Raw genomic sequence first — 16,410 nt, forward strand, 5'->3', positions numbered from 1 at the left:
GTCATTTCCGCACTATTTGCTAGAGGACACTCTTCACACTCTACGTTATGTAAATTTAATTAATTGTACAAAACATTTCAAGCTTTATCGGTCATCGGTCAAAGTGGTGACCGTGAGCTCTACACCCCACCCGTGAGATAAACTTTTTACCTTAAAATCCACACACCAATAAAACAACATAATCGAATTTGCTTCAGGTCAGCGCAGCAGCGCCTTAAATGGCCGGAACCGATTGTCCCAAAATAAACGACCTGGAAGAAGCATGCCCATTCTATTCAAGGCGTTAAAAATTAACCAAAACAACAATAGCGGCTGCCAACTACCTGCCACCACCTGAAGATCAAGAGAAAGGAAAGTCCTCGAGAAATTACCTTTCACTTTTGCAACAGTTTCGTGCACACCGACAACCTGTGCTGCTGCTCAATTATGTAGTGGTTCTACCCTTGGCGAAGGGCATCGGGAAATGGACATTAAGATGTATCCCGAGCGACAAGCCAAATCCATCAATTAGCTCCAAAAGGGGAGGAAGAAGAGGACGAAATCCTGTGCGCGAATAAAAGGGACGCCCAACCCAACCTCAACCAGCTTCAAGTAACTGGAGCAGTCGAGTATCGTGCCAAGGCGAGAGATGAATGTTTTGAGTGGTAGTACTCTTACTGAGAGGTCGTTGCAAAGGCCAAACACTGGCACAGCATATCATTGCCAAGGTAACATTGGTGACGACTAAAAATAAATTCAAAAAAAAAAACTGGATCTGCTTGTTCAATGCATGACACACATCGTGTCAATAATTATCAGAATTTACGCGAATACACACCACAGAGCGAACAGCAAAGAAGGGATATAAAGCGTTTCAGATCTATCACAAAAGACTACAACGAGTGCTGTCAAACAAACCCCCCCCCCCCCCCCCCCCTCCCAAAATAGTGTGCAATCGGTCTTCACTCGGATGCACGATGACATTTGCACTGGCCTCAACACACTGACGCGGGCAAGCAATCTTTCTTGGAGGAAGAGCACCGGAGCAGCGCGTTGCAGCTGGAAGGTCACCCCTGTGAGGGAATATTGCGCCAAAGGGATGGGGCGGCGTACGCGAATTGAGGAGGTTCGTCGCTCAAACCCGTGCGCAAATCACTAGAATTATAAGCACCATTGCGCGCGCATATTTTGATCGATATCTTATGGGGACTTGCGCGACTTGCCCGGTGAAAGGTCTTGGTCTCCTCCGGTGTGTGTGTGTGGGGTCACCAATTTTCTCGTAACTACAACACAGCCTCACACCGGTTGCATGTGTCTAGTGGGGTGGTTCGCAAAATCAGGAGGTACACAATCAAACACCGGTTGGTGGTAAAAGCAACCTCCAACAGACGACGCAGCGCAGCTCATTTATGTGCGCGCATGTGAAATACCAATGATCTTTGTACGTTTGTTCTACTTATGGATTGGGTGGTTTGCCATTTGCCAGGTAATTGGAATCATAATTTCCAACAGATGCCACGCACCTTGCATACCTTTCAGGAGAGAATAGGCACACATGCACACAGTTTTGTTAGGGCCTGTTCCTTCCCCTCTTTGCTCACATTTGTTACCAATTTGTTATAAAATCAGCCATTTGCGCTTGCATATCTTTTGAAATTACTCTCCCGAAGCCGAAGCAATATATCGACATCGAGCAACAGTGCTAGATGAACAGACAAATGAGAAAAAGAGCACAGCAATCAGTAGGGCGTCGGAAAGCCCACAGCCAACAGGTGAACAGAGCCAAGCATGCACGCACACATACACGCGAACGCGAACCTAACTATACTCAAAGAATCCCCTCGCCCGCGCCCAAAGAGGCCAAAGGCTGGCATCTTAATGAGCATTAATTAACGCCCTGCTGCACAGGCGCAGGGCCAGGCTGAGCCGCCGCGCGTGTGTTGTTGTGATTTCTCGCGCGGCAACACCTTTGCCCTCTCTCGGCTCGGCGGATCGGATAAATCATAAATTAAGCCAAGGATTGATTGGGTTGTGTACCAGCAGCAGCAGCACCAGCTCCAGCAGTGGCAGTAGCACCGAAAAAGACACAGGAGGAGCACGAACGGGCTCAGCGGGTGCTATGGGACGGTGCGATGGTTACTAGCGATGGTTAAAAGCCGTCTATTCGGAGCTGCTGCTGCTGCTGCTGCTATAGCTTCCTCCTGAAGGCAATTGTGGGGGGATTTCGTGGTGTTTGGGTGAATCCTCGAACCGTAACCGGGACGGTATCCATCAATTGCATTCGGTTTGCCCATCATTCGTGGCGGCGTTCCACATTGAAAAGGCCGCAACTCCACAGCTCCACAGCTGAGATACCGGAACGTTGGGCACGGGGAGGGGTTTCGTTAGAAAAACGTAATGGTTTCTTCGGTTCGCCCATCATCATCATCGTCGGACGGTAGAGGTTGTGATGTGCACGAATGGGTATTATTTCGAACAACGGTGGTGATGGACGCGAACAGGCAGGTTGTGTTCCCTTACCGTACGGAACGGGGTGGAAAAAGTGATTAGTGATCGATGAATTTCCACTCCGCTGGCTTATTGTATGCGATCGACAACTAAAAGAGGTGTGCAGTAAGCCCCGCCTAAATGCTCCAGTGTTTTCCTGGTTCGTTTTTTAAAGCTATTTTGTTGTGTCTTAGGACAAGAAATGCCTACCCGCTGAGAGTGAAAATACTTTAAAGCGGGGTTTTGTAGGGAGTTGAACTTAAATGTTCTTTATTGCATGAGCCAGATTACATATGTCAGCTCTGAAGTCGACTTTCTTTCGTGGAAAAAGTCAACTTCATGGTTTTGAATTCCAAAATACGACCCAAACACAATGAATCAAGATGACGTACAACAGAATCCATTGAGGTTTCCAAAAATATCCCAAATTTCCCAAAGTCTTTAAACACTAAGATCAGAACGATCTGTTCGTAGCTGCACACCATGGAACATCAGATATCTCTGAAGAAGATACCTGAGCTGGTTTTCCCAAGTAACATTTTATAGTTTTCCCCAAACAATATTGTTATTGTCACAATGACGTCTGAGGATTTTATAAAGTCATTAGATCGGAGAGTACTCCACACACTAAGCAAACCAATTGACATGTTATATGTCCGAGGCAAACTAGCATCTTCTTCTTTGGCTCAACAACCGTTGTCAGTCAAGGCCTGTCTGTACCCACTTGTGGGCTTGGCTTTCAGTGACTAATAGATTTCCCCCCATAGCAGGATAGTCAGTCCTACGTATGGCGGCACGGTCCATTTGGGGATTGAACCCATGACGGGCATGTTGTTAAGTCGTACGAGTTGACAACTGTACTACGAGACCGGCTCCAAACTAGCATATCGTATCTTATAAAAAAGCATGAAGAATTAGTTACTTCGGAGAGAAAGTAATCCCTAGAATTCCAGACAAAGCTACCAACTTTGACATAGGAGAGAAATTAAATCAAGACAATTGTAGTACAATGTCCAAAACCCCAGAATTATTCGATACATCGATGTTCCAACTTTCGCTATCAAGTAACGATTTGCATTGAATTTGAATATTTCCATTGCATATTTCCATGTTCCATTGAATCCAATACATGTTCTCTCAACACAACTATTTATAAACGACCTTGTTACAATGTATGCAAATTGCATACATTATGATACTCCATCTCGCTGATGCTGTGCTGCTGACAACACTTCCTGTACAGGAAAGTCGACACAAATCGATGCGACGAGTATGTAATGACGCCAGTCAAGCGGCAAATGTCCCATCCAACCATTCCACAGGAAGGCAAGAACAAGAAAATCAACCATGCGAGAGACAAACCGAAGTTGATCTCAATGAATTTAAAATGACCCGTGTAGTACACCTTGCCGTTTCCGCGCTCCCATTTTTTCCTCGCTCCGTTGTCTTTCATCACACGGACAGCAACTGCAACAAGGTGCCGTCGCGATATCGCCACTACCTATCGATCACGGGCCGGCGGCCCCTCTAGGAATGCTATAGGTTCCGCACACAACCTGCGCCGCACATCCGCGCAAGCACATCAGCAGCATCCCACAAGGAACGAGTTTTCAAACTAGATTAATTGAGAGACCTAGTTGCACTCGTTCCAAGCACTGTGCCGAGAGAGCACTGTGCTAAACCCTTCCTCCATTTACTTCTATTGCTCATATGCATATGCGCAAAGAAAACAAGATGTAGCCCCGCACACACAACAGACGCAGGTCCACCCCTCTGTCATCATCGGCTATGACGTTGTGTCGTTTAGTCGATTAAATAATAATAAAATCAGCAAATCCGTATCAAACACACAGCTAGCTGAGGAGCGACACAACTTCGAGTTGACACAAACCAGACCGGACAGGTGCACAATGTGCGACAGATACGAAATAGTACGCGAGGTGCGTTCGATGGATCGAGCGAGATATCAAGCTTCAAACACGATCTGCAGTACTCCAACGCGATCGTCCATTGACACGAATTCAAAGTACTCGTTCGGACGGATTTTCCCTTTTTCAACCAGCAACGACGAACGGAAAAATTAATCACACGCACTTAAAGCTCAAGTCAGTTTGTGCCAGGATCTACTTGATCTGCCCATTTGCGGTACGCATGTTAGGCGCGTGCGGCAATCAAGATTGGATGCGTTTGAAGAGAGATTACTCGGAGCACTTCTGAATGATGACATTGAGCAATTCATCCGGGCCGGTTGGATCAAACACGATATAGCTGGATGTAGCGGCGATTGGATCTGGTTGTCTGAAATTTACTGCTTGAGAACGATCCTTTCCGAACGATGCCGTAATTGCATCACGTTCATTAGACATCAGATTAGCGGAATATCCGATAACTCATGATGACACACGCGCGCGCAATGATATAGGAAGTTGGATGGTGAAACTCCAGTCTAGAATTTCCAGCCCAAACCAGGAAATAAATTGTGTCCAAAAGGAGTTGAGGAGAGCCTGTAGTATTCCCACCTGCCGATTCGTTCGAACATGTTAAATTTTGCCTTCAATATTCGCGACCAAGCAGGAAATCTAACCAGTTTTGTCGGCAGACGGGGTTATCAGCTTGCGTTTGCAATTTTGCCTACTGGACACCTGCTAAACCCGTACCTTCCAGGCTGTCAAAGACGGCAAGCTCCAGGGTGAGATGCTCCAGGCTCCCAAAAGCAACGCATTAGAATCGCGACCGCAACATATGCAGAGCCCGGATTGACTGCATTGATCCCGAAAAACCGGCTACAACCACACACACTAACGGGATGCTGCACTGTCAGCGCAGCAGAAAATGGATGCAAATTGTTCCCCAAATGACGTGCGCCGCAAGGGCCACACACCACCCGCCCCGTAGGGCTCGTTTGACAAGAGTAGAAACAAGCCCTGTAATCGGGCATTCAGGCGGTGTGGTGTGGTAGTTTAAATGAATTTAGGAGAGGGAAAGAAAGGCAGAAAAAATGACTACTTAAACAAAATGGAAACCTGTCGCGTAAGTGCGGCTTTAGACGTGCGCGGCACCTCCAAGAAAAAGGCGGCGAGGGGGGATAGGATTGTGAAAGTTGCACGCGCAGCGTTCAAACAGGGGAAAACTCGATGCCAATGTTGGGTCCAAAGTGCAGCGGAAAAGCTTACCGAGGTGCGTTCGCTCTTGGACGTCTCTATAGGGGGGATTAGGCATAATTGCAACTTTTTTACGCCAGTTTTGTTCGGAATTGATAGAGTAGTAGCACAAACGTACACCAATCAGGCTCGCATTACTTATCTCGAGGACTCCGCGTTTGAATGATTTCGCGAGGATCGCGTGTGCAGTTCAATCTGTCAATTCTGGAGAAGCCTCCGAGCAGCCTGGGCAGCAGAGCTTCTGTCGCAAATGTCTTAAATGTCTTCGAGCCTGCCAGGTTCACTCGTTTCTGGAGCACACTTACTACGAAACGACACTTACCTGTTGGATCACTTCCTCGAGGGTACGCCCGTTCGTCTGCACCAGCGACTCGATTGCCGGGATCTCCTGCGTTATTGCACATTCCGGTGGCGACGGTGCGGCACCCGGGGACGCAGCACCGCCCGGGATGGTCGCAATCGCCGTCGTGCTGCTGCCGTCCAGCGCCGCGGACGGTGCGTTAATGCCGGCGGGGCACCCGCTGGCCGTACTGTTGGTGCTACTGGTGATGCTGATGTTGCTGTTGCTGCCGGTAAGACTGTTGTTGGCACCGATCGAGCTGCCGCCCGGTGCTGACTCGGTGCGGAATGTCGAATTCCTCGGCCGGACTAGATACTGCTTTACGCCAATTATCTGCAACGATAAGACGGGAAACACGGAAAGCCATCAAATCACACTGTTGGGAAAAAAATGAGCTGTAAGAGATAACGGCCCATTGCCAGGGGGAAGCGTTTGAACGATTCTTCCCTTGCCCTCCCTTGCATATCATATGCTAATCGTATGAGCTCTATCAATCGATGAGAAGAAGCAGTCTACGCACGCAACGGATGCTTGAGAAGGGGTTCGGATCTATCAAAGAAGGAAATTGCATTACACAACGAGTAACGCTGCTTTTTTAATCTAAGCATGAGTATTCAGTTTTTGATACGTCAATTCTTCGTTCTGCGCTATTTCTTACACAGTATACTTCCATAATTCGCTTTGATTGACATCTCCCACTGCACACTAAGCCCTCCTCCGTTCCCCAATCCGGACAGACTTTGATCGCAAAAATCTCGCGATGGTAAAACTAATCGCAAATTCCCACCTCAACAATGTCTACCGTGCAGGAATGTGGAAAAAATTGCGAAGAAAAGCGCGCTGTAAAATACAATGTTTCGTAGATGTCTTGTTGATTTACAAAGTTCCAAAGTCACATAGACGCAACACCGCGCACCGCAGTTGGCATACCTTAGGGTAGTTGTGTAACCACTATAAAGAATGTAAATATTACGGAATGATCTTCCCCCAATGTCTCCAGCAACTATGCGGTGAAGAATGACGCCTAGGCAAAGGAGCGACAGGGAGAGCTTTGGAATCAATCTACGTGAACACAAACGCCGCGAAACCGTATAAAACTGTTCTGGGCTATTCAATCGATGTGCAAAGGGCGATAAAACATTTGCATTTGAATTCGTGTACGCTTTTTGAACGGGAAAAGTGGGAGATTCTCACGATATTGATATAGAATGTATGCCCGCACGCAATCCAATGGACAGCCCAAAGTCTTCAATGCTGGTTATTAAAATTGATAACTTATTTGTTTCTATTTTAAAACATCAGTAGTATCTCGTATTGTTTCGGTTGAAGGCATTACTTCATAAAAGCACACACAAAAACAACATTCTAATTGAAAACGGTTATGATTTGTAAAAAATAAATTAAAAGCTTGCCGACCGGCCTTCACCAATCGATGAACTACACGACGCGCTGCAATCAATTCACACCTCATTTTTTCACACGTAAATTTATATTGTGGTATATCACTTTTAGTGTACAATTGAAAAAGGGGTGTTTTGTAGGAACTGTAACTTTTATTTATACTCTCTATAATTTTCTCTATAATTGGACAGAGTTTCCCCTTATGAAGTCTAACTTTTATCTGCCTATCCTAAATCCTATCCCGCTATTTATACTAAAATTTCCCTATCTAATCCTAGCTTAATTCATTTACTTCCTATGTATCCTTAATTCCGTCTTATGCCTAATTTCCTATGCTACCTATTCTATCCTTATCTTTTCGTATTAGCTATCCTATTCTAACCTATACTAACACGCTTCTACCAATCACAACTATTCCTATAAAGATAGCTTACTATAATTTCTGCTATATAGCTTACTATAATTATATTCATTACGCCTATGTGTATGCGCCACACCTCCCCCCTTTAGAAATGAAAATCGTATAGCATAGATTTTCATCGTTTGACTAACCTATTTTTATGTACAGTACTTTCCTTTTTGCTGTATTTGCTCACGATTGTACAATTTGGGTTTTGTATTTTAGAAACAATATATGGACCTAAATATAAAGGATCTAGTTTTCTCCTGTTTTCGTTCTTTAAGTACACCTCATCTCCTGGTTCAATTATTAGCGGGTTGATGCTGCAGTTTGGAGCGATGTGTCTTTTTTCTTTTTGCTCAATTAATTTCTTTCGCGCTACTTCGTTTGATTTCTGTAGTTTGTACTTTAATTCATTGTAATAAAGTTCGTGATTATACACAGGTTCTATTTTGCCTGTCACCATGTCTTGTGGGAGATTTGCTTTTCTCCCAAATAATAGTTCAAATGGCGTATAGCCAGTATCTGTATGTGCTGTGGTGTTGTAAGTAAACTCATAGAATTTGACCCAGTTATCCCAATCATCGCCATGCTCGTTGGTAAATGCTCTCAAATATTCGTTTAAAGTTCTATGGTTCCGTTCTAAAGCGCCTATTGTTTGTGGGTGATAAGCAGTCGCAAACGTCTGTTTGATCCCCAGTGCTTCTGCTACTTTTTTCAACACTTCGTTGTTGTATTCTAGACCTTGATCCGACCGCATTTCTGCAAATTTACCGTATGTTAAAATGACATTCTCTATGAGAGCTCTTGCTATTGTGTTGGCCTCTTTATTTCCTGTTGGTATCAAGATTACATATTTTGTGAGGTCACATTGTACAGTAACAGCGTACCTGTTGTGCTTGGCTGTTTTTGGAAGAGGGCCCACTGTATCTATTGAAATTATTTCGAACGGCCTTAAGGGTGTCGTTGTTACTACTGGCTTCTCTATTGTGTGTCGTGTTATTTTGTTTATCTTACACATTTCGCAATTTTTAACGAATCCTTTTATATCTTCTTTCATGTTTTTCCATTTATATTTGTCTCTTATTTTTAGATAGAGGCGATATTGCCCAACATGTCCTCCCGAAGGTAGCATGTGATAATTGTGTAGAATTTCTTCTATTTCTTTTCTTGCTGTTATCCACTTAGGTGGTACAAATCCAATAATCTCGCAACCGAAAATGGTTCTATCTACGATTTCCTTAATGGTTTGAGGCGAGTATTGAGTAAAAATTTCGTCTTCCATGGAGATAGCTAATTTGTCTCTATTAAGCTTTTTTGCATAAGTACATAATCTTAGAAGAGCAGCCTCGAATGCCTGACTTCCATTCTGGTTTAATCTGATTATTGTACTTTCTAGTTCCTTGTTGTAGTTGTTGTTAAAAAGTGTTATTTTAATTGAATCTTTATTTATTTTTGACTGAATTTTTAATAATTTATTAACCTCTGATGGGTTCTCTGTGTTCCAAAATGCTGGTTTGCCTATCTTCTCGTTTGTGTCGTTTTGTGTTACAGGATTTGTTTCCTCTCTATTAGCTCTAGTCATTGCCCTAGTCTTTACTACTAAAGCTTGATTGTTGTTGGCCTCATTAGTGCATTCTTGCAATGATTTCAGACGATCAGAGGTTGTTACTATTCTTGAGAGTGCGTCAGCCCCAACGTTAGTTTTACCGGCTACGAATTCTACTTCAAATTCAAACTCCTCAAGGTCCAATCTCATTCGTGTTAGTTTGGAGGTCGGATTTTTCATGTTGAACAGAAAAACTAGGGGTCTATGGTCGGTACGAATTTTAAATTTTCGACCATAGACATAAGGTTTGAAATAATTGATAGCCCAATGTATAGCTGTCAATTCCTTTTCTATGGTTGGCTTGTTTTTCTCACCCTTGGTAAAGCTTTTAGAAGCAAATGCCACAGGATGGTCATTTCCTTCGCATATTTGCGATAGTATGGCCCCACATGCCGTGTCCGACGCATCAGTAGTGATAATGAATTCTTTTGTAAAATCAGGATATTTGAGGACCATAGGTGATAGAAGGTTGTTGCGAAGGGTATCAAAAGCTTGTTGACATTCGGACGACCAATTGAATATTTTTCCCTTTTTTAACAATTCGTTTAAAGGTTTCGCGATTTCCGCAAAGTTACGAATGAATTTACGGTAGTAATTGCAAAAAGCAACAAATCTTCTAACTTCGTCTGAGTTAACTGGTTTGGGGTAATTTTTAATTGCTTCAAATTTGGATTCGTCAGGATATATTCCCTTGTCTGTAATTTTGTGCCCAAGGTAAGTAACTTCGGTTTGGAAGAATTTACATTTTTGAGGATTTAATTTAAGATTATAATGCCGTAGTCTATCAAAAACTTTCTTTAAATTATCAAGGTGGTGCTTAGTAGTGCAACCTGTTATGATTATATCATCGATGTAAACGAACGCGCTCTCAGGGGTTAACCCAGCCATTGCTATTGTAATCATGCGCTGAAAACTATTTGGGCTCACGTTTAGTCCAAAGGGTAACCTTTTGAATTGATAGTGGCCTGTAGCGGTGGAAAACGCAGTATACTTCCGCGATTCTTTATCCAAAGGTATTTGGTGGAAACCTGACATGAGATCTAGTGTTGTGAAATATTTTGCCCTACCGAGTTGATCTAATATTTCATCGATCCTGGGCAATGGAAATTTATCTGGCATTATTTTTTTATTTAATTGCCGGTAATCTACGACAAGTCTCCATTTTTTCTCTGTCTCTGATTTTTTCGGAACTAACAATAATGGGGAATTATAGGATGATACTGAATGCTCGATAATATCATTTTTTAACATTTTATCGACTTGTTGTTTTATTTCATCTGATTGGGAATGAATTTGTTTATAATTCGGAACGAAACACGGTATGTTGTCTTTTAGCTGTATCGATTGTTTGTAAAAATTATTAATGGAAATTTTATCTTCATTTACGCAGAACAGGTCTGTATATTTTGCTAGGAGGTTCTTTAAGCCACTTTCTATGTATTGTGGGACATTTTTCATATTTATGCTATTTATTATACTATCAAATCTGGTTATTTCCTTGTTACCAGAGGGTTTTGTAACATTATAATTTTTCACTTGATCGACTTGGGGTCTGAAGGACTTATGGTTGATGAAAATGTTTTTCTCAGTTGTGTTTATAAATTTTACGTATTGGTTTTCCTTCGATATGATTGAATTGCCACAAAATAATCCTGGCCTTATTTCTTCTGCAAACACAATAGAATCTTCATCGATGTTTGGCAGTTTTACTTTTCGTATCACTTCACTTCGCGTGGGTAATATGAAACCATCATTGGATTTATCTTCTATGGGTTGGCAGACGGCCATGCCATTGTGAGTAAAATTGAGTAGCCAATGCTCATAATCAATTACACATCTATAGTTTGCAAAAAAATCTCTGCCCAAAATGCCATCAGCCCCAATATCTAATTCTTTTGGTATCAGGTGGAATTGGTGTTTGACAGACGTCTCTCCGAAATGTATTGTTGTAAAAGTAGTGGCTAAAGTATCTATTGTATGAGTAGTTATACCTGTCAGATTAATTTTGTTTTGCGCAGATATGTGTTGGTTGGACTTGATTTTATTTATTTTAAACAAAGAAACATCTGCTCCGGTGTCTATGATTAGGTGACTGTATTCTTCTGTTGACATTTCTACTCTTACTTTGATAAGGTTATTGGCATTTAGATTTATGGCTAAGATTGGTAATCGGTATGCTGCGGATTTTCTTCTAAAAAATGTTCTTGTTCTGTGGCTTGTGTAGTGTAGATCCTGTTATTGTTTCTGTTGGTATTTCTGAAAAATCGTCGGTTATTGGTGTTGTGAAAATTATTATGTTGATGCCGATTATTTGTTTGCCAATTTGAAGTAAAATTTCCTCTATTTTGTGACCTGTTGTACGTATTACGAGTGTACTGATTTGAATATCTATTGTCAAAGGAGCGATTGGGAGCACTAAAGTTTTTTCTAAATGCGAACACTTGTTGAGCTGAATTGTGCATTCTTTCGCTTTCTAGTGCCTTTTCTGTTGCATCTGATATAGAGGTGTACTGCCCTGCTTGTAATATAATCCTTGTTTCCGTGAGTTTGACCTTGTCAATAAGTGTTTCTATTCCTCGCTTGACTGCCATGTCGTTAGCCACTTGCTCCGGTATGTTTTGTTTGAGATACATCACTTTTAATTTTGTACATAGTATCTCCACTTCGTCACATAGGGTCTTCGTGTCTGTATGGCATATCGATTTTAATTCTGCTATAACCTTGTCGGGGTTTATTTTTTCTTGGCATCGTGATTTTACATCCTGTATAAGGGTTTCAAAATCAGTTATGTTTGGTGCTAACCCTAGTTGAGCTTTACCTGTTAATCGTGTTTTGAGGAACTCTACTAGTATCTGCTTCGTGTCTTTCGGAAAAAGCTTCCTTAATAAATTTGCTGAACCCAGAAAATTTTCTAAGCTGTCCGCATTTCCGTCATATAATTGTACTAATGTTGCTGCAGTTTTTATATCAAAATCCTCCATGGTTTTCCTTTTCCAACGGCGTAATGCAATGCTAATCTTAACAAGTGTTTTAAATTTAAATTGGACTTTATTTTGTAATTGAAACTTTATGTACGAATTAATGTTGTTGTAGCTGATATTTGCAAATTTAGTAATTGTTTCTAATTCTACTGGCGCCTCTGCTATCTTTAATTTGAATACTAAATTTTTTATTTTTTCGAACGTGTTGTTTGCAGTGACACCATAGTGTTCAATCAAACATCTGCGAAACTTTTTATCACCCGGCTTTAATTTTTCTTCAATATCTTGTAGTCTTTTTAAATATTGTTTGATCTTAGGTAACATTTAAACGAGCATGTCGACTATTTTAAGGCAACGAAGGTAAATAATCGTGAAGGGGTATATTGAATAGTGATTTTTTTTTTCTATATATGTATGCATATATATTTAATTTTTTATATATATATTTTTTTTTAAATTTTTTTTTTTTTTTGCGCGAGAAAAAAAATTAATTGAGCAATTACAATTATAATTTAACCCTTAATCCTTAGCTCCTTAGTATAATTAAACCCAAAAATATTCTTTGTAACCCAATTCTATTTCACTACGCATATCCTACCTTAGGGGGGGGGGGGAGGGGTCATTATCGTATTTCGCTGCTGCATTTGCCGTCCGATATTCTCGAACACTTCATACGCCGTCAACTGCTCTCGCCAAACGCCGTCCGCTGCTCTCGTTAATTCTCACCTTCCGCTGCCGTCGTCACAACACACTTCTCGTACCGCTCGCTGATAATGTGATGCACTTCTCTTACTGCTCGTTTCTCTCGTCGTACACTTCTCTTTCCGTTCACTGCTGTCGTCACACAGTATACTCCTGCCTTCAACCGCCGTCGTCGCACACTTCTCGTACTGTTCACTGCTGTCGTCACACAGTATACTCCTGCCGTCTACCGCCGTCGTCGCACACTTCTCGTACTGTTCACTGGCCTGGTGGTACACTTCTCATATTGTACACTGCACTCGCCGTACTGTTCACTGGCCTCGTGGTACACTGTACACTGCACTCGCCGTACAGATCACTACTTTCGTCGCACTCTTCTCATGCCTTCGACTGCTGATGATGATAGCAATCCACCACTCTCATTACGCCCGCTTTTACGCTATTAATTTTCTCACACCTCTGTTCTCTCCGACTATTACCGATCACTATTTGCCGTGGTGTGCTATTCCCGTACGGTTCTTATTTTTTTTCTCTCGCTCTTGACACGCATTCGATTTCACCTGACCGCTTGGGAATCTAGTCCTGATTCGACGTGATCCTCGGTCGTTGCTCCAAACGTCGGTCAATGTACTCTCAAGCACACTTGCTAGCTTCGGGTTTGCGTAGTCGAGGAATTACACACGTTACCGTTAGACTTTTTTTTTTTTTGTATACCGATTTTGTTGTTGGTATTCTGTGCACATCCGATTTGGTATTGCGTGGATTTATCACAGATTCGTGTCGTCGTTGGATTTCACGATCACGGTCGCCATGTGGTATATCACTTTTAGTGTACAATTGAAAAAGGGGTGTTTTGTAGGAACTGTAACTTTTATTTATACTCTCTATAATTTTCTCTATAATTGGACAGAGTTTCCCCTTATGAAGTCTAACTTTTATCTGCCTATCCTAAATCCTATCCCGCTATTTATACTAAAATTTCCCTATCTAATCCTAGCTTAATTCATTTACTTCCTATGTATCCTTAATTCCGTCTTATGCCTAATTTCCTATGCTACCTATTCTATCCTTATCTTTTCGTATTAGCTATCCTATTCTAACCTATACTAACACGCTTCTACCAATCACAACTATTCCTATAAAGATAGCTTACTATAATTTCTGCTATATAGCTTACTATAATTATATTCATTACGCCTATGTGTATGCGCCACAATATGTATATTTTGCAATGAAACTATTAGCAGCACCATGCATCATGTATAAACCATTATGTCGCGCAACGGTTTTATACGTGTCCGGACATGTTTTGTTAACGCGGTTTTACACGCTAGTTTTATTGGAAAACTTTATAGCCTTCAAGGTTGCTTTACTGCCAATTTTACGACCACAATTCGATTGGTACGAGATGAAGGGCTCCCAGACGTCGACGATGAATGATGAATGGCACACAATAGAGCGTTTCAATTTTATCATAAAGTCTGCCATTCCTTTGAGTTACATTTTACTGTCCCGACCTCTGATCTATATACACATTAGGGGCACTTCACATAAGGGTAATATGATTAGTTTTGTGTTATAAAAACGTTACGCTAGGCTGATGTAAACGCCAATCCATCAGATGCTAGCAAACCCATCACTAATGATTAACATTTCACGCTTTGACACTTCCTACCAGCTTATCTGAAGATGATACTGACATCGACGGCTGTCTGCCCGTTCACGTTTTTATGCCTACACAGTTAATAAGAAACTTTCAAATTGCTCCTCCAAAAGATGATCTTGCAGCGTGAACACACATTATACTCGCCATCTCTTATTAGCTGTAGATGTGCGGTGGAAGATAAAGATGGAAATCAGCCACAAAACAAGTGGTAGCGCCAGATTATCTTGAGAGCTCATTCCGCGACTCTCCAGATACAAAATAGCAATACCTTGTTTACGACCTATTGTTGTGCGCAAAAGCAAGCCCACTTGTTAGTTGTGTTAGAATATGTGCTAGGAGACTTCCAAGATGATACCAAGTAACCACAACATGCCACGACGAGCCAGACTAAACAAAATTTTGCGATGTTTTGGAACAAACTTTCAATGTAATGTTTTGCAGGAAATCAGGAACAAGCAAGCCATACACAAACAATGCCTTCGTGGTAGAACTTCATCGTTAACTTGGACACGAAAGCCTCGTTGCGACAAGGTCTTCGCGTCTTCTGACACACTAATCCCAACAGCGACAGAATCGTAGAACACGATGTGCTATTATGTTATTCCCCGCGAGCACGGTCGTCATTGACTGATGAGAGAGAAGTGCATCCCATTGAAGACTAAAAAAACATCTTCACCTCCCCTTTATTTCTACGCCTTTGATGTAGATTATCTGCATTCCTTTTGCATTCGCTTACGAGACCACAAATGATTTCCAAAGCTTTTAACGGCTGACCCCGTCGGTTGGTGAATTACTCTTTTAGTCAGTTCTAATAGCGGGTCCCGTATTACTTGACCTCCTGCGCCACTGGTACACTGGCGCACACGCAAGCCCTTTCCGCGGGAAATGAAGCACTCCCGGTAGCGCTCGCACGTGTCCAATAAAGCTCAGCACAAGATTAGCTTGGTAGAATGTTAGGGCCAGCCGCCCTATGACATCCGATGACATCAAGTGGCATTCGCTGCGGATGTAGCCTGCAGTTACCGTTGCGCCACTGCTAAATAGTTGCATTAATTTTCCCGTACTGATTGCCGCCGCTTACGGAATTTGTTGATGCTTATGTGTAGACGCATAACTAAAGGGTTAATTATAGTTTTAATCCTTCGAGATTGATGATGTTTTAAATTGTCGCTTCATTTGAACCAACCACATTAACGAGCCTTTACTTTAATTTATACTTTCTTCAGGCAGTGCTTTCTGCATATTTTATAGCAATCATTGAAGATTTAGGACCTTCAAAATTCAATAATAAAGTTGAATTATCAAGGAATTAGAGTGTTTATTAACATCAACAAACTAACAGAGATGCTGGAATTGATATATTGTCGTCTAAACAATAGATCTCGATGAGAACTGATAGTTTCGCTAAACTATTATGAAATTCTGTAAGAACCACTGAATTGTCCAGTAATTTCTTTTCGATAATGAAGAAGCCTGGTACCCGGAACATTAAGATTGATGGAGATTTTTAATGTATGCATCTCGACGACAACTTTATTTTATTCATTTGGTATTTAAAAACGTCGTGAAGCTTCATAGTTGTAGTTCCTTGTTTATAAGGTCCCAAAAACGAAAAGCGGAAGTCTAATTCTGTCTGTTTTTTTTTATCCTACCCTTATTACATTATAAACTCTCCGAACATTTC

The 16,410-nt window shown here is 41.8% G+C and overlaps 1 protein-coding gene across 1 annotated transcript in view; it reads right to left on the reverse strand.

Annotated features, from left to right (window-relative positions):
- The window catches only part of LOC120959882 (RNA-binding protein fusilli), an 80,641-nt gene that overhangs the window by 24,706 nt on the left and 39,525 nt on the right, over positions 1-16,410 (reverse strand). Inside the window, exon 3 of the mRNA XM_040383612.2 lies at positions 5,950-6,300. Coding sequence (XP_040239546.2) covers positions 5,950-6,300 — 351 coding nt within the window. The remainder of the gene's footprint in view (positions 1-5,949; positions 6,301-16,410) is intronic.

The sequence above is a fragment of the Anopheles coluzzii genome, chromosome 3 (genome assembly GCF_943734685.1).
Source record: "Anopheles coluzzii chromosome 3, AcolN3, whole genome shotgun sequence".
NCBI lineage: Eukaryota > Metazoa > Arthropoda > Insecta > Diptera > Culicidae > Anopheles > Anopheles coluzzii.